Source organism: Canis lupus, chromosome 16, assembly GCF_003254725.2.
Source record: "Canis lupus dingo isolate Sandy chromosome 16, ASM325472v2, whole genome shotgun sequence".
NCBI lineage: Eukaryota > Metazoa > Chordata > Mammalia > Carnivora > Canidae > Canis > Canis lupus.
Genome location: NC_064258.1, coordinates 23,799,684 through 23,822,876, shown reverse-complemented (window position 1 = coordinate 23,822,876; position 23,193 = coordinate 23,799,684). Strand labels below are relative to the sequence as shown.

At 36.2% G+C, this 23,193-nt stretch overlaps 2 protein-coding genes across 2 annotated transcripts in view; both read left to right on the top strand.

The window, feature by feature from the left end:
* Nucleotides 1–23,193, top strand: part of HOOK3 (hook microtubule tethering protein 3) — a 116,418-nt gene that overhangs the window by 58,061 nt on the left and 35,164 nt on the right. Inside the window, exons 9-14 of the mRNA XM_025444110.3 lie at nucleotides 3,254–3,417; nucleotides 6,638–6,778; nucleotides 8,330–8,531; nucleotides 12,206–12,316; nucleotides 13,215–13,302; nucleotides 21,364–21,433. Of these exons, the coding sequence (XP_025299895.1) occupies nucleotides 3,254–3,417; nucleotides 6,638–6,778; nucleotides 8,330–8,531; nucleotides 12,206–12,316; nucleotides 13,215–13,302; nucleotides 21,364–21,433 (776 nt within the window). The remainder of the gene's footprint in view (nucleotides 1–3,253; nucleotides 3,418–6,637; nucleotides 6,779–8,329; nucleotides 8,532–12,205; nucleotides 12,317–13,214; nucleotides 13,303–21,363; nucleotides 21,434–23,193) is intronic.
* LOC112657891 (peptidyl-prolyl cis-trans isomerase A-like) lies at nucleotides 14,882–21,357 on the top strand. The gene has a single exon (XM_035699870.2). It carries the CDS (start codon nucleotides 19,796–19,798, stop codon nucleotides 20,288–20,290), a length of 495 nt encoding a protein of 164 aa, XP_035555763.1. The 5' UTR covers nucleotides 14,882–19,795; the 3' UTR covers nucleotides 20,291–21,357.

Here is a 23,193-nt window from a genome sequence, read left to right as displayed (position 1 = left end):
TAACAAGAGATTTGACCTGTCCTTTGAAGCTTTTTTTTTTTTAGATTTATTTATTTATTTATGATAGAGAGAGAGAGGCAGAGACACAGGAGGAGGGATAAGCAGGCTCCATGCAGGGAGCCCGACGTGGGACTCGATGCTGGAACTCCAAGATCATGCCCTGGGCCAAAGGCAGGCGCTAAACCACCGAGCCACCCAGGGATCCCCTCCTTTGAAGCTTTGAAGACAAGCATTGACTTATCCTCTGTAGCTGTGAAAGTCCTAGACAGAATCTCTTCTTCCAGAATAAAGCTGTTTAATATACATTGAAAATCTGTTTAGTATAACCCTTCATAAATTATCTTAACTCCTTAATTTCCTGGATAACTTTATGTCTCTTTTATATCAGTATTTGCTTTATTCATCTTGCACTTCTATGTTAGGAAGATTATTTCTTTCCTTTAACCTCTAGAACGAACCACTGCTAGCTTCAGACTTTTCTTCTGCAGCTTCCCCACCTGTCTCAGCCCTCAGAAAATTGAAGGGAGTTAGGGCCTTGCTTTAGATTAGGCTTTGGCTGACGAGAATGCTCTGGCTGCTTTGATTTTCTCTGTATTAGCGGTAAGGCCATATCACTCTCTTATCATTTGCATGTTCACTGGAGTAGCCTTAAACTTTTACTTTCCTTCAAGAACTTTTCCTTTGCATTCACAATTTGGCTAAACTAGTACAAGTAGCCTAGCTTTCAGCCTCTCTCAGCTTTCTACATGCCTTCCTCACTAAGCTTAATCATTTCTAGCTTTTGATTTAAAATGAGAGATGAATGACATTCACTTGAACATTTACAGGGCATGGTAGGGTTATTAATTAGCCTAATAATCAATATTGTGTCTTAGGCAATAGGGAGGCCTGAGGAGAGAGACTAGGTAGTGGGGGAAGGAACAGCTGGTTGGTGGAACAGTCAGAACACATTCAAAAGTTACCAAATTGGGATGCCTGGGTGGCTGAGCAGTTTAGCGTCTGCCTTAGGCCTAGGGTATGATCCTGGAGTCCCGCATCGGGTTCCCTGCGTGGAGCCTGCTTCTCTTTCTGCCTCTGTCTCTGCCTCCCTCTCTCTCTGTCTCTCATGAATAAATAAATAAAATCTTAAAAAAAAAAAAAAAAAGAATTTAGGGTTGATAAAAAGTCAAAATATGTGTGAAGGTAGAGCCAATGATATTTTCTGACAGATTGGATATGGATACCAGGTAAAGATGTTAAGGATTATGACTGAGCAACTGGAATGATAGAATTACTTTTCACTGAAATGGGAAAGACTGGAAGGACTGGGAAGTGAGCTGTAATTAAGAGCACCCCTTGGACAATTTAAATTTGAGATGCCTGTTAGACATCCAAGTGGAAATGATACCAGTGTAGGATTCCAGACTAGAAATAGAAATGTGCGAGCTGTTACTGAAAAAATGATATTTACAGCCATGAAACTGGAAGCCATCACTGTATGTAGAGAGGAAAAGCTGTACAGCACTCAAATGACAGAGAAATAAAAGGAACTAAGGAGAAAGAGAAGCCTGGTAGATTGGTACAGAAACCAGGAGAGTCATTTGTCATTCTTTGTCATTTGTCCTGGCAGCCAAATGAGAAACTGCTTCAAGGAGGAGTATGTGATCAGTTGTGTCAAAGGTTGATTGTTCACAGTGACATGAAAGTGTCAGTAGTGCTCCTGGTTAGCAGTTCTGTGGAATGATAGAGCCAATAGCCCAACTAGAATGAATTCAAGAAAAAGTGGGGCATTGGAATTAGAATTAGTGAGAATTAGAAATGGCAGTTAACTTTTGTTTTTACAGCTTTGAGATATAATTAACATATAATAAACTTCATATTTTAAGTATACAATTTTGATGCATGTTGACAGATGTATGAATGTGTGAAAACTTTACCACAATTAATATAATGAACCCATCACCCTCAAATTTTCTCATGATTCTTTAATGTATTCCCTCTCAGGTCCCCAGCTCTGCTCTGTCACTGTAGATTAGTTCGTATCTTCTAGAATTGCATATAAAAAGAATCATACACTATATATGTGCTTTTTTTTTGTCTGACTTCTTTCATTATTTTGTGATTCATTTGTGTTGACAGTAGCAGTAGTTAATTCTTTTTTTATTGCCAAATAGTATTCCATTGTGTGAATATTCTAGAATTTATCCATTCACCTGTTGATGAACATTTGTGTCGTTTATAGTTTTTCTCTATTACAAACAAAACTGCTGTTAACGTTGTTTATGGATGGGACACCTGGGTGGCTCAGCGGTTTAGCGCCTGCCTTCAGCCCAGGACGTTATCCTGGAGACCCGGGACTGAGTCCTGCATCAGGCTCCCTGCATGGAGCCTGCTTCACCCTCTACCTGTGTCTCTCTCTGCCTCTCCTCTCTCTCTCTCTCCGTGTGTGTGTGTGTGTGTGTGTGTGTGTGTGTGTGTTTCTCATGAATGAATAGATAAATCTTTAAAAAATTTTTGTTTATAAGTCTTTGGGCATGTGCTTTTATTTCTCTTGAGTAAGTAAATACTGGCTGGGTCATGTGGTAGTTACATGTTTAATTTTTTTGAAAAATGCAAAGCTGTTTTCCAAAGTGCTTGAAACATTTTATGTTCTCACCAGAGACGTCTGAGACTTCCATTTGTTCTACATCTTTGTCAACACTTGGTACATTGGTTTTTTTGTTTTGTTTTTTAAAGTGGGTATTTGGGATCCCTGGGTGGCGCAGCGGTTTGGCGCCTGCCTTTGGCCCAGGGCGCGATCCTGGAGACCCGGGATCGAATCCCACATCAGGCTCCCGGTGCATGGAGCCTGCTTCTCCCTCTGCCTATGTCTCTGCCTCTCTCTCTCTCTCTCTGTGACTATCATAAATAAATAAAAATTTAAAAAAAAAAAAAAAAAGTGGGTATTTTTTATTTGAGCCATTCTAGTAGAAGTGTATTGGTGTAACATTGTGGCTTTAATTTGCATTTCTTTAATGATGAATCATGAGTATCTTTTGGTGTGCCTAGTTGCCATTTACATATCTTATTTGGCGAACTGTCTTTTTAAATATAAAGAAGGAATTTTGCTTACTCTTACATATTGCTTTGCTTGTGCAGTATTCCAAAGTAATGTACATGTTTTAAGTAGAAGTTGATTAAAACCAGATTTAATTCATAATGGTCACTTACAAGTGATTATGCTGATGCCAGTGTAATTGGAAGAAATAGTTGTTGTCTTCCTATACTCTTACAGGTTGCAGCATTGCAGGAAGAGAAAAGTAGTCTCTTGGCAGAGAATCAAGTATTAATGGAAAGACTTAATCAGTCTGATTCTATAGAAGATCCCAACAGTCCTGCAGGAAGAAGGCATCTGCAGCTCCAGACTCAACTGGAACAACTCCAAGAAGAAACATTCAGGTAAAAGACCATGCATCAAAGTCTAACTTTTAAAAATTCAGCAACTATCTTTTAATGGTAAAAAAAATGTAGTGTTAGGACTTGTGGGTACCTGTAGACCAAGGAGGATGTTTACATCTAGGAAAAATTCTATCAAAGTAACACCCTCAAGGCCGCCTGGGTGGGTGGCATGGTCAGTTTAGCGTCTGACTCTTGATTTCAGCTTAGGTCGTGATCTCAGGGTTGTGAGACTGAGACTCATGCCCAGCATGGAGCCTGCTTGGGATTCCCGTTCTCCCTTTCCCTCTGCCCCTCCTCCCCCCATAAAATAAAAAATAAAATATTAGACCACAAGCTGCAGGGGGAAAATTTCATAGTTAAGTACATCATCTTAAAGGACCAGACACCATAAAAACATAGAGGCACTGAATTTATAAGAGACTGGTGCCCTTTGCAGGAGATACAATATAAAGGCTAGGTACATAATTTATAGAGACAGACTTATTTAAAAGGCATACTGATTTAAAGGGACAGTGTAAACACATCTTCTGGAAGAGGAAAAGGACAAAAGGAAAGAAGAATGGCCCTTTGGCAATTGGATGGTGAAAGGGAAAAGAAGTAAAGAAGCAATTGGATGGTGAAAGGCAATTGGATGGTGAAAGGGAAAAAGTAAAGTAAAAGAAGTTTGGTGTTCCGCCAGACAAAACAGAACCACAAAATTGAAGGACTTAACAGAAGAAATATAACATCTTACTTAATAGGAAAAAATAAAAATGATTCTTAAGTCTTCCCTTAAACCTTAGAAATGGTCCATCCCTTACAGTCTACATCAGCATTTCAAGATGTGGTCTGAGGACCTCTTCAGGTTCTCTGAGACTCTTTCAGAGTCTTCCAGACCCTCTCTTTTCTAACTGCATATCTGTGTAAGAGTGGATTTCCATCATATATTTCAGCCAAAAAGGCATCACAGCAGATGAATACAGAAATAGCTATGACAACCCAGCTGTCTTCTAATAAACTGGACTATATATAAACAAAAGTTTTTTGAAATTTCAGTGACTTTAAGAGTGTGAAGGAGACCAAAAAGTTTGAGTACCCTTTGTCTGCATCTTGACTTTCTAAGACAGTAGGTAGTACAATTTAAGTATGACTATACTCTTTTGTTTCTAAATTGCGGCCAGTTTCTTAAAGTGTGGTTTGGGGAAATGGTATTTAGAATTGTCCCGAGTTTTCATTAAATATAAAGGAAATAGTATCTAATGCTTTTATTGTTCTAGAATACATGTTGCAATATATGTTGCAATTTATATTTCGAAGCATTTAAATATTTTATCATATTTGAATGTTTATCATTTATATATCTCACTATTTCTTTTTGAGAGAGAGCTCACATGCAGATGGGGCAGCGGGGAAGAGAGAGAGAGCGCGAGCAAACATCCTAAGCAGACTCTATGATCTCACAACCCTGAGGTTATGACCTGGGCTGAAATCAAGAGTCACTTAACCGACTGAGCCACCCCAGGTGCCCATCAGTATTTATTATTCTTTATAGTCAGATATAATGCTTCTGGCTCATCTTTATTATGAACTTCTACCTTTAATTTTTGTTTTTGTTTTGAGCTTTTAAGATTTGAGTCTCATAGATTATTTTTTTAAGATTCTATTTATTGAGAGAGAGAGAGAGAGAGAGAGAGAGAAAGCAAGAGAGAATGAGCAGGGTGTTGTGCAGAGGGACAGAGAGAAGCAGACCCCTGCTGATCAGGGAGCCTGCCTTGGGGCTTGATCCTGGGACTTTAGGATGATGACTTGAGCCAAAGGCAGATGCTTAGCCAACAGAACCACCCAGGCCCCTGTTCATAAATTATTTTTAATTACAAAAGGGATAATACACCTTTTTAATGGCAAGATCTAGCAGTTACATTTTAACCAAGAGGAGAGAGGGTAGCTATAAGACATTTGTATAGGTCAGAAGACTTTCTAGCAATAACCGCAGTTAGTATCATAAGGAAAAACTTGCACTTTTAAGTATATAAATACCCAAAGAATAAAAAAAATTAAAAGATATATGAGGGACTTATATGATGAAAATTTCTGTTATACATAAAAATTATTTCAATATATGTAGAGTGATAACATGTTTACTTATTTTGTTTACATTGTAAGGAGGATTGTAAGAATGCCATTTTTTCCTAAATTATTACTTAATTTGAACTTGATTCCAATTCAGATTTTATTTTCAGCTAGAAGTATTGACGAGCAAGAGATTCTCAGAACATTTACACACAAAGTATAATAAGGGAGTGCTTGCTGTGTCCAGTGTTGAAATGTTATATTTCTCTACTAATTTTAAAACTAGTACTGGTGCAGCAAAATACAAACTAGTAACACAAAGGAAGATCCAGAAAACAACGAAGTGTATGTTAAAATATGTAACATAATAAAAATGGCATTTTTTAAATCCATAGGTAATGGTTAAATTATTTATTAAATGGTTTTGGGGTAATGGGTACATATTTTGGCAGAAAAAGTTAGATATCATAATACAAAAATGAATTACAGGGGAAATTGAGAATTTCACTGTTAAAAATGCAACTATATAAATACTAACAAAATACAAGATAAAAGAAAAAAGTTTCTAATCATACACTAAAAGTAGAAACTATAAAGTATAAAATTCATCAATAGAATTACTAAAAATTAAGAATTTCTGCTAACATTAAATATTATAAATAAAATTAAAATAAATAATAAACATGAGAGACAGTCTTACAAAACAAAACAAAAAAGTAGTAGGAACAGTATTATCCAGATTTGGAGGGAAAAGATCTATGAATAGCAACCAGACTAGAGGATATACTCAAAAATGCTAACAGTATTATCTATTTAAGATCAATACATGATTTTTATCTTCTTAGCTTTTATGTATTTTGTAAATTTTCAACAAGGAACATATGTTAATTTCACAGTCAGAAATAAAACGTTAAATTAATTGTGCTGTATGTTGAAAAAATATTTCTTGACATCTAATTTTCTGAAAAGAGGAGTGGTAATCAGTTGTCAAGTTTCCATAAGCCTTGGACCAGTGGAATCCATTTTTAGGACCATTAAAACTTGGAGATACCACTTATGGTCACAAAAGATTCAAGAGTTTATTCTCATGTTTTTTATTTCCTTTTATGTTCTAAGGAGAATTGTTAAATAGTAAATAGTACTTTCTTGGTCCGTTTTATTTTGGTTACAGACTAGAAGCAGCCAAAGATGATTATCGTATACGCTGTGAAGAGTTAGAAAAGGAAATCTCTGAACTTCGGCAACAGAATGATGAACTAACCACTTTGGCAGATGAAGCTCAGTCTCTGAAAGATGAAATAGATGTTCTTAGGTAAACAGTCTTCCCATCTTGTTCGACTCTCAGGCCTGTCATCACCCAGAACAGCTCTACCAATGATGTTACAAACTCTAGGATCCCTGAGCATAGCAGGATGTTTAAAAGCTGGACTACCTGAGTTCAGAGTCCAATGCTACCATTTACTTATTAATCTCTGTGTAACCATTTTCTCATCTGTAAAATGGAGATGATACACATACCTATCTCAGATTTACATGCAGAACTGAGTTTATATTTGTGAACAGTTGAAACAGTATCTGGCAATTAAGTGTTATATAAATGTTTGTTAAATAGAAATTAATCTCTGACTATCACTTCATACTTGTATAGCTCTGGAGCTTTTCTTACTATGACTCCTTTTCTTTAATTAATTTCAAGTCGTCCTGGTCATTCAGTCTTCCTCTTGCTCGGATGCTGTCACACCCATGATGCGTCATTTCCTTGCTAGACTGTTTTATCTGCACTTGCCTGTTCTCTCACTAAGTGCCTTCACTCCCTGCCACCTCGTTTTCTGACCATTACACTTGTATAATTTATCCTCTGTTGGGTCATTCCAGCCATTTTTACTTTTGCTCTTTGAATACTAAGAATGAGTAGAAAAAAATCACACAGTGATACAGTTTTGTCCTGCTACAAATTCATGATCTTCACTCTTCGTTGGGTTCTTCCCTGTGGTCCACCATTCTGCCGCTCATGACAGATATTTCTGTCTCCCATTTCTCTCATAGCTAGTACATATGTCCATAACTTCTCACCTGGACACCCACCCCCCACACCTCTCCATGCCTTAGTGTCAGTAGATGACATTGTCTCCAACTGCATCAAGGAAGAAGCTATGAGCTGTGGGACTCTCCATGTCCTATACTTCCTGTACCTCCTAACTGCTCCGCATTCCCACCCATCTTTTCATTTTTGCTTTTAGAATGTAGACTTGTTATTCTTTCTCTTTTTCAGGGCTTTGGGTCTCAACATTTCTTGCTCACACAAAGACTGTGTTACATCAGTCATCATTTCTCTTTGAATTTGGATCTCCCACTTTAGCATATATTTTTATGTTTAGGTCTCTCTCCTCTTAGGAGAAAAGACTTATTACTGTCTCCTTCCCTCCAGAACAAATTTAGATGACATAAGGTGAAATTTACATTGTCTCCTTAACTCTCTAAAATTTCCCACCTCCTGCTCCATTGTTCCATGAAATAGCTGTTCCTGTGGTCACGAATAACATTCTAATTGCCACATCACTTGGACTCTGCACGATTTATTTTGCTGTTGTGCTACATGTGACTCTGCTGGTTACCCCTCCCGCCACCAAACACTATCACCACCACTTGCTTTCCTTAAATTACATAACATTCTCCATTATACACTTTGCTATAATTTTGGTCATATTTTTTTGCCTGAACAAAAACAATCTAGAATCACCTTTGGTCTTATAATTTCATTAGAATGTGTTCTTTTCTGGCAGTCCCTCTTGGGTTAGCACTATTGAAACAGCTTTACAGCTCAGGATGTGTTTCTGATTTCTGATTTCCCATCTCATTCTAGACATTCTTCTGATAAAGTATCTAAACTAGAAGGCCAAGTGGAATCATATAAAAAGAAGCTAGAAGATCTTGGTGATTTGAGGCGTCAGGTTAAACTCTTAGAAGAAAAGAATACTATGTATATGCAGAACACTGTCAGTCTAGAGGAAGAGTTAAGAAAAGCCAATGCAGCTCGAAGTCAACTTGAGACATATAAGAGACAGGTAAAAAGAATAGTAACCGAGTTTCTTAATGATGTTTTCAAGCAGGTTCTCCATTATAACACTGTGGCTCACCAGAAATCCACTTATTTTGTTTTCACAGTATTGTTTTTTGTTTTTTAACCTATGAAACTTAGATTTGTTTGTTTTTTTCTAAGTTTTTAATTCCAGTATAGTTAACATTCAAACTTAGTTGTTATCCAGAGGTTATCGATTAGTGTCTCTAGCAGATCCTGTTGTTTATTTTTAAATTATTATGTTTTACGAAATACACAAAAGTAAAATAGTAATGCAAGTATCTATGCTTAAAAAATAAAAGACTCGTACCCTCCCCAATATAACCACTGTGCTGTTTTGTAGTTTTCATTCCTATGCATCTTTTTTTTTTCATCTGGTGCATATATTAGTTCATATATATATATGTGTGTGTGTGTGTGTGTGTAATATATATATATATATATACACATATATATATATAAAAAATGTATAACATCTTTGCATGGTTCAAAGCTATATAAATGATATAAGGCCTCGTCTGTGATTTACTTTGTTCAGTATATTTGGGAAATTTTTTTATGATGATAAGTACAGCTTTATTCAGTTCATTTGTACCACTATGGTATCCTGTTTAGTCACCATACCACAATTTATCCATTTTCCTGTTGAAGGACACACAGGATGTTTCAGCCCTTTTTTTTTTTTTTTTTTTTTTAATTATAAGAAGTGCCACTTTGCATGTTATCGAACCTGTCCTCCTCTATACATGTGTGAAAGTTTTTCAGCTATAAGGAGTTTCTTCTTTAGAGTATCTTCATTTAATTAGATAAATTGTTCTTTGAAGTGATTGTATTACTAAACAAGATTTTATGAATTTCTGTCTTTCCACATTATCACCAACACATAGTATTGTCAAACTTGAAATTATGCCAATTGGATGAGTATGAAATAGTGTCTCTTCATGATTATACTTTGCATTACCCTAATTACAAATATATTTTAATGATCACAATTCTTTTGTGAATGGCCCATTTTAAATCTTTTATTCATTTTAAAACTTGTATTTTTTTCTTACTGATTTCTGAAACTTCTTTATATGTTTTGCTATTAATATTTTGTCAATTACACTTACTGCATTTATTTCCTGCCAATCTGTAACCTTTTTACTTTTTTTGAGATTAATTTTAAGATTATGAACTTTAAATATCCTTTTATGACTTATGCCATTTATGTCTTAAGTCATTTCCTATATAAAGATGTAAGCTAATCTCTATTTTCTTAACAAAGATTTAGTTTGTTTTGCTCAATTAGGTCTTTTAGCCACATGGAATTAGTTTTTGTGTAGGATGCTAGATTATGGATCCATTTGATATTTTATTCTCTGTGTAGGCAACCAGTCACCCGATTGGCATTTATTTAATATAATAGTCTTTTCCACAAGGACCTGCAATTCTATTCTATCACACACCTAAAGATTCCATCTTAAATTTGTTTCTTGGCACTCTCTTCTCTTTCATTGGTTTGTCTCCTCTTACATCAATATTCCACAATCTTATTATCTATATATTTTTAATAATTTTGATATTTGATAATATATACCCCCACATCTCATTCTTTTTCAAAACTGTCTATGAGACCTTTTCTTTCCCTTTTATACCCCAAACCTTTGGGAATTGGAATTAAATTGACTATCGATTATTTAGGGAGAATTGACATCTTATGGCAATGAATGTTTCTATTGGTGAATATATCTTTACATTTGTTTAGGTCTTCAATGTCTTTCAGCTAAGTTTTATAATTCTAACTGTCATGTACATATTTTGTTATATTTACTCTTAGGTACCTTCAGATTTTGTAACTGTGATTACCAAAAGAAATGATATCATTTTCCATTTTCCATTTGTTCCATTTTATATGATTGAAATTGATTGTTATGTTCATTTTACAACTATGCCAGCATTTCATATTATTCTGATGTCTGTAGGATCTCTCATCAGAAGTCATATACAAATAAAAGCAGTCTTTTTTCTTTCTACTCCATACCCTTTTTTTCCTTCTTAATCAGCATGTTCGACCTATAATACAAGTATGAATAGAAGTAATTGTAGTAGGCAATCATTTCTTGTCTATTTTGTACAGAATGCTTTAAATGTTTTACCAGTATATTATTAGCACATTTTACTCAGAGTGTCTATCTTAAATGGATGTTGAATTTAATGAACTCCTTTTCCTGCACTATGGAGAGACTCCTATACTGCTTCCCCTTTCTATGAATGTGATGAGTTATATTAACTGATTATTGATGCTTAAACCATCTTTGTATTCCTGATTTAAACCTCGTAGAGTTACTGCAGATTATCGTTTTCACATTGCTAGATTTGCTTTGTTCATTTTACTTAGAATCTTTTTCCCCTATGATTCACTTGAAGTTTTCTATCTCATACTTTCCTGATCTGATTTTGGCATCAAAACTATATATTAGCTTAAAATGAGTTGAAGAAGTTTTAGTTGAACAGCTCTATACACCAAGTTTTTTTGCTGGATACATTTCTACTTAATATTTTATTATGAAATTTTCAACATACAATAAAGTTGAAAGAATTAGTGAACTTGAATGTGGACTGAGAAATTAACCAAAATAAATAAACCCTAGAGAAACTATATGTGAAATCTAAAAACATTAAAATGAGATGATATAGAGTTTCAGAAGAGAGAACAGCAAGAATTACAGAAAGACATTATTTGAAGAAAAGAATGCCTGAACTTTGGTTTGGAACTAAAGAAGGACACCAGAGATAGTATTAGCAATGAATTACAAACAAAATACATAGGAATCTACAACAAGAAATATTGCAGTACAATTCTATACATGAATTCTCTCTGCCCGTTTTGATCTGTGGCTTAATATACTTTGTTTTTCAGTGATAGTGTTTTTCTTTCCACAAGTTCTCTTTAAGTGTTCTTTCACACCTGCCCGATCATCTCCCTTTCATAATTTTGATTTGTCTTTATTTTCTTTACTTATTAAACCTCATATTTTGTAACTGATAATTCCAATCTAAAATCTTTATAGGTCTTATTCTGCTATTTTGTTGTTGTTGTTGCTGTTACTGGTTTTCTAGCTGGTGTTCATAGGGACTTCTTTATAGCCTTTGCTCTTTCATTTGGCTCGTCTTTATCTTCGGGAATACTTGGAGGGTTGGGGCTGATGTTGTGTTTCTCCAGACAATATATGTTCTGTTTTTGCTAGATATTTCACAGCACTGTTAACCAAGATTACTTTAAATTAATTGCTTGTGTTATGATTTGCCAGATAAGGCATGTGGTAGAAATGGAAACAAATTTACATAGTAGCAGGCCATAGTTAGAATTGAAATTTCAAGTTACTCTTCATTAAACCCAGAGCTCTCACTTTAAGACAGGCAAGCTTCCTTACTGATTTTTCCAGCTAATAGTTCTTTCATAGTTTTGTACCTTGCTATTCCAGATATTCTGGTTTTAGAACCTGTAATGTCTGAGCAGATTTTTGTTACTAGTTCTTTCTGTTAGGGTAGGCTGCTATATCATACTCATGTTTTTGAGTATTTGTGGGGGAGGAAGTTTTCATAGCTCTGCAGAAGAAAATAATGAACATTTTAATGTTTCAAATTACACAAATTAATGGTACCTTTCTGAATCAGGTAGTAGAACTACAAAATAGATTATCTGAAGAATCGAAGAAAGCAGATAAATTAGATTTTGAATATAAGCGGCTAAAAGAAAAGGTTGACAGTCTTCAAAAAGAAAAGGATGTGAGTATAAGACATTCTGGTTTTGAACACTGCTAAAATTAAAACAATGATATCTAATTCATGTTTTGACTACATTAATTCCTTCTGTTTGTAAATTTTAAAATGAGAATTCCTGTTTGTTTTTAAATTATACAAGATTTACATTTTTGTTTCAGGAATAAATCTAAAAGAGTAAAAGAATATTTTTACTTCCATTCTAATTTCTTTTGTATATTTTTATGTTTTCTACCACTGTTACTTCTTATACATTGTTCTACTCATGACTTTCTATAAATATGTGTTTTCTGTTTTCTGTAGAATTAATACAGAGGACCCAATTCTTTTTGTTTAGCATATTTTGAATCTTTTAAAAATATTTTTACTCTTTTTTTTTAAGATTTTATTTATTTATTCATGAATGACACAGAGAGAAAGGCACAGACACAGGCAGAGGGAGAAGCAGGCTCCATGCAGGGAGCCTGACGTGGGACTCAATCCAGGGTGTCCAGGATCACACCCTGGACTGAAGATGGCACTAAACCACTGAGCCACCTGGGCCGCCCAAATATTTTTACTTTTAATGATTTATGAATATTTAAAGTCTTTGCTGTTTGATTGTTTTATGTCTATGAAGGGAATGTTATTTATGTAATGTACTTATGTTAATGACAGAGTAGACACTTATATTTCTTATGTTTAACTGTGGATAACATACTGCCTTGCACATTGTAGATATTCATTATTAAATGGGAAAAAGTTTGTTGTAATTTTTCCTTTTATGATTTTTTAATGGAAGATCAAAAGGTGAACCATGCCCATTTTCCCTGCTGTTCACCATTATCTTAGGTAAGGCAAAGACCCTGATGAATAAATTCATAAAACTTAAAGCTAATTTTCCTTCTTTTTAATATTCCCCCAGAGGTTAAGAACGGAAAGGGATTCTCTGAAGGAAACCATTGAAGAACTTCGTTGTGTACAGGCTCAAGAAGGACAGCTCACAACTCAAGGTGAAAATACTGCATTAGCCTAAGCAAGATTACTAATTTCTTATGGTATCAGTAGAAATTTTAGATTCAGGGGCACCTGGGTGGCTCAGCTGGGTAAGTGGCCAATTCTTGATTTTGGTTCAGGTCATGATCTCAGTGTCCTGGGATCAAGCCCCACATTGGGCTCCACAGTCAGCAAGGATTCTGCTTAAGGTTTCTATCTCTCTGCCCTGCCCCTGTTTGCATGCTCTCTTTCTCTAAAATACATAAATTAAAAAAAAAAAAAGAGAGATTTTAGATTCATTTTAAGGTACTTGCACCAATGGATGAAAATGAAAAATTAGTGAACAGGCCATGAGGTTGATAGAAATTCTAAAGTCTTGCCATATTTTATGGCAAATAGGACAAGTTATGAGACCAGATTTACTTTCCTACTTTGTTTTAATTGTGTTTAAATATTTGAACTTTATTAGATCAAAAGCATAAACATTTGTTAAATCATCTGTGTTAATAATAAACCTGGAAAGTTTTATTATGGAAAGTTGGCTTTGTTTTGTTTTGTTTTTTAAGATTTTATTTATTTATTTAAGAGAGAGAGAGCATAAGCAGAAGGAGCAGCAGAGGCAGAGGGAGAGACAGGCTCCCCACTGAGCAGGAAGCCTGAGTGGGACTTGGTCTTAGGACCATGACCTAAGCCAAAGGCAGACGCTTAATTGAACCACTTAGGCATCCCTATTCTAGAAAGTTGCTTTTGACCTCTTTGACCTCTTTAAAGTGTTGTTGTTTTTTTTTCCACTTGAGATGTGGAGTGGCTATTAGTGCATTCTCAGGTAGAATTCTGCTCTTCTCACAGGAGAGAAGCAGCGCTTAGCTCAGAGTTAGTCCCTACCACTTCTGTCATCATGCTGGCAGATGTGGAGCGTGAACAGTGACTTGTTCAGCTTCACAGTTTGTTCATTCCTGCACTAATAACCAGCCCTTGACTTTTCGGTTACCCAAAACTGGGATTCTTCCTTTCCTCTGACTATACCCTCCTTTTTCTCCTCATTCCTTCTACCCACTGCATTTTGCCTTTAACCCCTCTCTGTTGTTTCTATTGATAATTGGACAGCTCTCTTGTGGCCCCATTTTCCAGCTTACTCAGCCTGCCCAGCAGCCATTTTAACTGTGTCCTCATCACCACCATTTTTCCTTATGCTGAAAGCTTGTCAGGCCCACTTCAGATACCCAAAAGTTTTTTTTTCTCTATTGCAAATTAACCAGGGCCAGCTAAAGACAGTTACATATCTTTCTCATTTTTTCTTTTTTTTAATGAAGGTATAATTGACATATATAACATTATGTTAGTTTCAGGTATACAACCTAATGATTTGATATTTGTATATACTGTGAAATCACCACACAAAGGTTAATTGACGTCAATCATGTATAGTTATGAAATTTGTTCCTCTTATGATGAGAACTTTTAAGATCTAGTCTCAGCAACTTTCGATATGCAGTACGGTATTATTAACTATAGTCACCATGCTGTACATTACATCCTTGTGACTTGCTTTGTATCTGGAAGTTTGTACCTTTCAACTCCACCCATTTTGCCTACCCCCCATATCCTACTTCTGGCAACTACCAATCAGTTCTCTGTATCTGTTAGCTGGGTGTTTTTGTGTTCTTATTTTTTTGTTTTGTTTTGTCTTTAGATTCCACATACAAGTCAGATCACACAGTATTTGTCTTTCTATGTCTGAGTTATTTCAGCTAGCATAATGCTCTCTCAAGGTGTATAAAATATCAACAAATGGCAAGATTTCATTCTTTTCGTGGGTAAATAATAAATATATATATATAATATATAAATATAAATTATATATGTATATATGTTATACACACACTCCACAACTTGTTTATCCATTTATCAATTGATGGAAACTTAGGTTGTTTCCATGTCTTAACTATTGTAAATAATGAGGGCATAGTTATCTTTTCAAGGTAATATTTTCATTTTCTATGGATAAATTCCCAGAAGAGCAATTGCTGGATCATATGGCATTTCTGTTTTTAATTTTGTAAGGAACTTCATACTGTTTTCCATAGTGGCTGTACCAAATTACATTCCCACCAGCAGTGCACATGGGTTCCCTAGTCCATATCAGCACGACTTTTTAACTCTTGTCCTTTGGATAACAGCTGTTCTAACAGGTGTCAGGTGACATCTCATTGTCATCTCATTGTTTTGAGGCTATGGTTTTGATTTTCATCTCCCTTATGAGTGATGTTGAGCATCTTTTCATGTGTCTGTTGGCCATCTGTTTGTCTTCTTTATAAAAATGCCTATTCAGATCTTCTGCCCATTTCTTAATTGTTGCTTTTGCAGTTGAGTTGTATGAGTTCTCTGTTTTTGATATTAACCCCTTATCAGATGTATGGTTTGGAAATATTTTCTTCCATTTAGTACGTTGCCTTTTCCTCTTGTTCATAGTTTCCTTTTTTTTTTTTTAAGATTTATTTATTTATTCATGAGAGACACAGAGATAGGTAGGCAGAGACATAGGCAGAGGGAGAAGTAGGCTCCTCACAGGGAGCCCGATGTGGGACTAAATCCTGGATCCCGGGATTAGGGCCTGAGCTGAAGACAGCCACCCAACTGCTGAGCCACCCAGCATCCCTTGTTCATAGTTTTCTTTGCTGTGTAAAGCCTTTTAGTTTAAAATAGTCAGTGCTAGAGTTGTTTATATATTATATATGTCTTCACACACACAAAATTATTTCTGAATGTAATTGTATTCTTTTTGCTGCTTGGTAATCCTTTCATTTATCTCTAATCAACTGTATGAGTTTTCCCAAAATTTTAAGAATCAGACTAAGCCTTAATTCTTTAACTCTCAGCTCCTTTGTCATCAAGAAAGACCATCTTATGTAGACTTACACATTTGTTTCTTTGCCACCTATAAACCTGTTTTAACCTTATTTTTGTGTATGTTGTTGACCTAGCAATTTTGCTCTAAAAATTTACCCTAATGAGTTAAAGCATTGTTTATAATAGTGAAATTTAGAAACAGCCTAAAAGTTAGCAGTCTTATTCAACTGTATACTGGAGGGCCATTGAAAAGAATGAAGTATATCTTATATATTTGACATGGAGAGTTGTGTATGTAGTATCATTAAGTTTAAGAAGTTAGTGACATTGGGCAGCCTGGGTGGCTCAGCGGTTTAGCGCCACCTTCAGCCTAGGATGTGATCCTGGAGACCCAGGATTGAGTCCCACGTTGGGCTCCCTGCATGGAGCCTGCTTCTCCCTCTGCCTGTGTCTCTGCCTCTCTCTGTGTCTTTCATGAGTAAATAAATAAAATCTTACAAAAAAAAAAGTTAGTGACATTGTAATAAACACTCTTGGCAAGTTAAGAATAGGAGGAAACTTCCTCAACCTAATAAAGGATGGCTATGTAAAACCTATAGCTAACATCATACTTAGGATGAATACTAAATGCTTTTCCCCTAAGATCAGAAACAAGACAAGAATGATCACTCTTTTTTTTTTCTATCTTGTTGTTATTACTTACTAAATATAGTGAAATCAATAATTCTGTACATCAGTGCTCATCAAGATAAGTGTGTTTCTTAATCACCATTACTTATTTTTTCCATCACCCCCAACCCACCTTCCCTCTGGTAACCCATCTATTCTCTGGGGTTAAGTAAGAGTCTTTTTTTTTGAGCAAGAGTGAGGGCAAGGAGGACAGAGGGAGAGAGAGAATCTTAGCATTATACTCTCTAGTTCCATCCACGTTGTTGCAAATGGCAATATTTTGTTCTTTTTTATGGCCAAATAACAGTCCATTGTGTATATATACCACCTCTTCTTTATCCATTTATCTATCAGTGACATGTGGGTTGCTTCCATAATTTGGCTGTTGTAAATAATGCTACAGTAAGTGTAACAGTGCATATAAGGACACCTTGCCATTTCTATTCACCATGATATCAGAGGTTCTAAGCAGTGCAGTCAGACAAGAAAAAGAAATGCAGTCAAATTGGAAAGGAGGATGTAAAAAAAAACAAAACAAAACCATAGAACTAGTAAATGAGTTCAGCAAAGTCTCAAGATACAAGGTCAGTATATAAATCCAGTTATAGGGGTGCCTGGGTGCTCAGTGGTTGAGCGCCTGCCTTTGGCTCAGGTGGTGATCCCAGGGTCCTGGGATCAAGTCCCATATCGGGCTTCCCGTGGTGAGCCTGCTTCTCCCTCTACCTATGTCTCTGCCTCTCTCTCTGTGTCTCTCATGAATAAATAAATAAAATATTTAAAAAAATAATAATAATAAATCCAGTTATATTTCTGTGTACTCCCAGTAAACAGAAAATGGAATTATAGTAGTATCATAAAGAATAAAATGCTTAGGAATAGGTTTAACAAAGAAGTGTTAAGACTTATACACCGAAAAGTATAAATCATTGCCAAGATAAAGATCTAGATATATGGAGAAATAGTCCATGTTCAGGTATCAGAAAGTTCACTCTAGTTAAGATTGCAGTTCTCTTTATTAATTTAAAGATTCAGTATAATCCCAATCAAATTCTAAGCAGACCTCTTTTATAGAAATTGACAAGCTGATCCAACAATTTGTATGAAAATACCAAGGAGCTAAAAACCAAAAAAAAGTCTTGGAAAGCAAAAGGTTGAAGAACTCACACATTCTGATTTCAGAACTTACTATAGAGCTACAATAATTGAAAAGCATGGAATTCACATAAGGATAAACATCTAGAGACCAATATAGTATACCACATGAATAGAATGGAGGAAAAAAACACCTGATCAATTGATGCAGAAAAGGCATTTGACAAAATCTAACACCTTTCATCGTAAAACATACACACAAAAAAACATGAAAAGCCTCAGTAAATTAGAAGGACAACTAGAAAGGAAATTTCCACAACACAGTAAAGGCCATATATGAAAAACCCATGGTGCACACCATACTCAGATATGGTGAGTATCATTCATAGCTGGTGAATGATACCAGCTACTACAACTTCTGTACTTCTATTCAACAGAGCACAGCATGTTCTAGCCAGAGCAATTAGACCAAAAAAATTTAAGTCAATTGGAAAGGAAGAGCTAAAACTATCTCTGCAGATGGCATGATCACAAAAGCAAAAAATACCTATTAGAACTAATCAAATGAATTCAGCCAAGTTTGAGGAGACAACTCAGTTATGTTAGCTGCAAAAATAATTCTGTGTGCGCACACTAATAATGAACAATACAAAAAAGGAAATTAAGGAAAGTTTATTTACAATAAGATCAAAAAGAATAAAATACTTGGGAATAAATTTAACCAAGGAGGCAAGCCTTGCACCCTGAAAACTATAAACCTATTGTTGAGATGATTCAGTGCAATCCTTATTAAAATATTATTGGCATTTTTTTTTTTTTTTTTTTTTTGCAGAAATAGAAAAACCTATCCTAGGAGCACCTGGGTGGTTCAGTGGTTGAGTGTCTGCCTTTGGCTCAGGTCGTGGTCCTGGGACTGAGTCCCATATTGGGCTCGCCAAAGGGAGCCTGCTTCTCCCTCTACCTATGTCTCTGTGTCTTGCATGAATAAATAAACAAAATCTTTAAAAATAAAAGAAAGAAAAACCCATCCTAAAATGCATATGGAATGTCAAGAGACTCAGGTTAGCCAAAATAGTCTTGAAAAAAAAAAAAAGTTGGAGAATTCACCCTAATTATTTCAAAACTTAATAAAATGGTAGCAATCAAAGCAGTGGCTATGGGTATAAGGACAGACCTATAAACTAATGGAATAGAACAGAGAGCCCAGATAGTGAAAAGTCAACCCATAAAATGGGGAGAAAATATTTGTGAATCCTATATTTAATAAGTGATTGATATCCAGAATATATAAAGAATTTATACAACTCAACAACAGCAAAAAACAACTAAGCTCACAAATTGTCAAAGGACTTGAATAGATATTTCTCCAAAGAATATACACAAATGGCCAAAAAGCACATGAAAAGATGTTCAATATCAACATCGTTAGGGAAATGCAAATCAAAACCACAGTGAGATGGTTCATATCCATTTGGAATGGATTATTACCCAAAAAAGAGAAAGAAAAATAATTCTTGGGAGTCCATGGAGAAATTGGAACCCTCATGCATTGCTGTAAGGAATGTAAAATGGGGAGCCTCTGGTGGAAGAGTCCTGTTCTTTAATAAGTTAAACTTACTGTATGATCCAGCAATTCCATTTCAAAGTAAATATCCAAAAGAATTTAAAAATGAAAAAGGACTCAAGCAGATGCTATTTCACAATATCCAAAAGATGGAAACAACCTAAATGTTCCTCATCAGATGAATGGTTCAAGAAAATCAAAATGTTGTGTGTGTAATGGGTATTATTTGGTCATGAAAAGGAATGAAGTTCTGGTAAATTCTGCTACACGTTTGAGATTTGAAAACATTAAGCTGGCAGACGACGCCGCCCCAGAGCTGCCCTCACCGTCCAGCCATGGTCAACCCCACCATGTTCTTTGACATCGCCATGGATGGCGAGCCTTTGGGCCGCGTCTCCTTCGAGCTGTTTGCAGACAAAGTTCCAAAGACAGCAGAGAACTCTCGTGCTCTGAGTATGGGAGAGAAGGGATTCAGTTACGAAGGTTCCGGCTTTCACAGGATTATCCCAGGATTTATGTGCCAGGGTGGGGACTTCACACGCCACAATGGCACTGGCGGCAAGTCCATCTACGGGGAAAAGTTTGATGACAAGAACTTCATCCTGAAGCACACGGGGCCTGGCATCTTGTCCATGGCCAACGCTGGACCCAACACAAACCGTTCCCAGTTTTTCATCTGCACTGCCAAGACTGAGTGGTTGGACGGCAAGCATGTGGTTTTTGGCAAGGTCAAGGAGGGCATGAACATCGTGGAAGCCATGGAGCGCTTTGGGTCCAGGAATGGCAAGACCAGCAAGAAGATCACCATCGCCGACTGTGGACAGATCTGATGAATCTAACTCTTGTTTTATCTGAACTTCCAGACCATTCCTTTAGCTCAGGAGAGTGCCCCTCCACTCCCACCTGCTTGAAATAGCCCAGAGTCTCCGCACTCTCACCGCAGTTCTGCAGACTCCGTGGTTCCTTTCCCCAAGTCTAGCTGGATTGCAGAGTTCAGTTTATGATGATGAAATAAAACCTAAACTACCAAAAAGAAAGAAAGAAAGGAAGGAAGGAAGGAAGGAAGGAAGGAAGGAAGGAAGGAAGGAAGGAAGGAAGGAAGGAGAGAGAGAGAGAGAAAGAAAAAAGAAAGGAAAGAAAGAAAGAAAGAAAGAAAGAAAGAAAGAAAGAAAGAAAGAAAGAAAGAAAGAAAGAAAGAAAGAGAAAGAAAAGAAAAAAGAAAAGAAAAGAAAACATTACGCTAAGGAAAGTAACTCAGGCACTGAAGGATAAATACTGGTATTGCCGCACTTATATGAGGTATCTAGGCTGTTCAGGTTCATTGAGAGACAGAAAGTATAATAAAGGTTATGAGGGGCTAAGGAAGAACAGAGTAGGGAGTTATTTAATGGTTACAAAATTTATGTTTTGGGGTGAAGAGTTTGGAAATAGGTAGTGGTGATGGTTCCACAGCATAATGAATGTAGTTGCTACCACTCATTTGTACACTTCAAGATGGTTAAAATGATGATGATAACATAAGGCAACTTGTATGGTCTTTTACTTAACTAAAATGAAGATTCTAAATGTTAAAATTAATGCTTAAAGTAAGGTTTCATGTAAAACTAAAGGAAATCAATGTGCTTTCTCTTTATTTTACTTTTATATTTTTTAAATTTAAATTCAGTTAATTAATGTATAATATCGATTTCAGAGTCAGAGCCAGTGTCCCATCCGTCTTATATAACACCCGCTGCTCATTACATCACGTGCCCTCCTTCATGTCCAACACCCAGTTACCCCATCCCTTCACCCACCTCTACTCCAACAACCCTCAGTTTGTTTTCTATGATTAAGAGTCCTTTATGGTTTGTCTGATTTCATCTCTCTCTTAAACCTTGTATCAATGTTTGTATATTTATAGGCTTAATGCCTCTGGGAAGTCAAGAATCTTCAGATAGTCTGGCAGCAGAGATTGTTACACCTGAAATCAGGTAAGGAGATCATGAAATACAGTTGTATTGTGTAACATTCCTGGAGGAAACTTAACCCCTCTACAATATAAAGAGGATCAGGTTTTTCTAAATATTTTATTTATATATTTGAGAGAGAGAGCACAGGCAGGAGGAGCAGCTGAGGGAGAAGCAGACTCTCCACTGAGTAGGAAGCCTGACGTGGGGCTCCATCTCAGGACCCCAGGATCATGACCCGAGCCAAAGGCAGCCGTTTGAACTGGCTGAGCCATCCAGGCACCCCTCCAAGGATCACTTTCTTATTATTACTAACACTTTCAACATGAACTCCGTATTTAATGTCCATGTTTTCAGCATGTTAGAAGCTTTCTTAATTTGGCGCAAGAGACTTGATTGTCCCACTTCAGTAGGACAGTTTTTCACATATTCATAACAAACCCATATATTCGTGGTTGGGTATCCTTAGCAGACATTTAGCAGTGAAAACATTTGGCTTAAAGACAAAGGTTATGGGCAGCCCCAGTGGCGCAGCAGTTTAGCGCTGCCTACAGCCTGGGGCATGATCCTGGAGACCCGGGATCGAGTCCTGCGTCGGGCTCCCTGCATGGAGCCTGCTTCTCCCTCTGCCTGTGTCTCTGCCTCTCTCTCTGTGTGTCTCTATGAATAAATAAGTAAATAAATAAATAAATCTTTAAAAAAATAAAAAGACAAAGGTTATGCCTAACCAACAGCCTGTGAAGTAATTAGTCATTAATATTTATCTTTTGGGACACCTGGGTGGCTCAGTGGTTGGGCGCCTGCCTTTGGCCTGGAGCATGATCCTGGAGTCCCGGGATTGAGTCCCACATTGGGCTCCTTGCGTGGAGCCTGCTTCTCTCTCTGCATGTATCTCAGCCTCTCTCTCTATATCTCTCATGAATAAATAAAAATCTTTAAAAAAATATTTTATCTATTAACTGCATGAAATGGTCTGGGAAAGCTATATTGGAGTAGACAGAAGTATATCCCCATCTCTACTACTCTTCCCTCAATATTACCTTACATTCTTATTTAGTCATAGTGTTTTTAAAATTCTGTTTATTTCAATATACCTGGCTTGATATGTAAGAATGAAAAGTTAGGGGGAGAAGCATCAAGTATCCAACAGAAGGAGAATGATTAACCCTGAATATTGGTTTACCTTCTTTGGGACTGTTTGCCCCCATTTAAAATAGACCGTGGTCTTGATTTTTCGTAACATTTTTGAGGGTATTAAATGAAATAATGGTTGTCTAAGAACTTTATGAACTCTGAAAGTTACCATAGGCATTCAGTATATATAAATGACATTATTTATATATATTGTAAATGAATAATAATGAATGAAAACTCTTAATTTATGTTGTTGGCACTTATTTAAGGAGGATAAACAAAAGGAGTATAATGCAACACCAACACTGGGAGCACCTTGTATATCTCACTTATCTACCATCTGATGTGGTACTTTATTTTTGGAGGAATAATATTTGTAGAATGAATAAACATTTATTATTTATAAATGCTTCTAAGTACATGACTATGCCAAAAAAATAAAAAACATTTTTTTTTTGGGGGGGGGGGACCTGGGTGGCTCAGTCAGATAAGTGTCTGACTCTAAATTTCCACTCAGCAAATCATGATCTTAGGGTCATGGGCTCAAGCCTTGTGTCAGGCTCTATGTTAGGTGTGGAATCTGGTTAAGATTCTCTCTCTCCCTGTCCCCCTCCTCGCACTCATACATGTATGCCTCCTCTATCTCATTA

What these genes read in the sequence shown, in the direction of transcription:
- LOC112657891 (XM_035699870.2), top strand. Translation starts at nt 19,796, where the DNA reads ATGGTCAACCCCACCATGTTCTTTGACATCGCCATGGATGGCGAGCCT.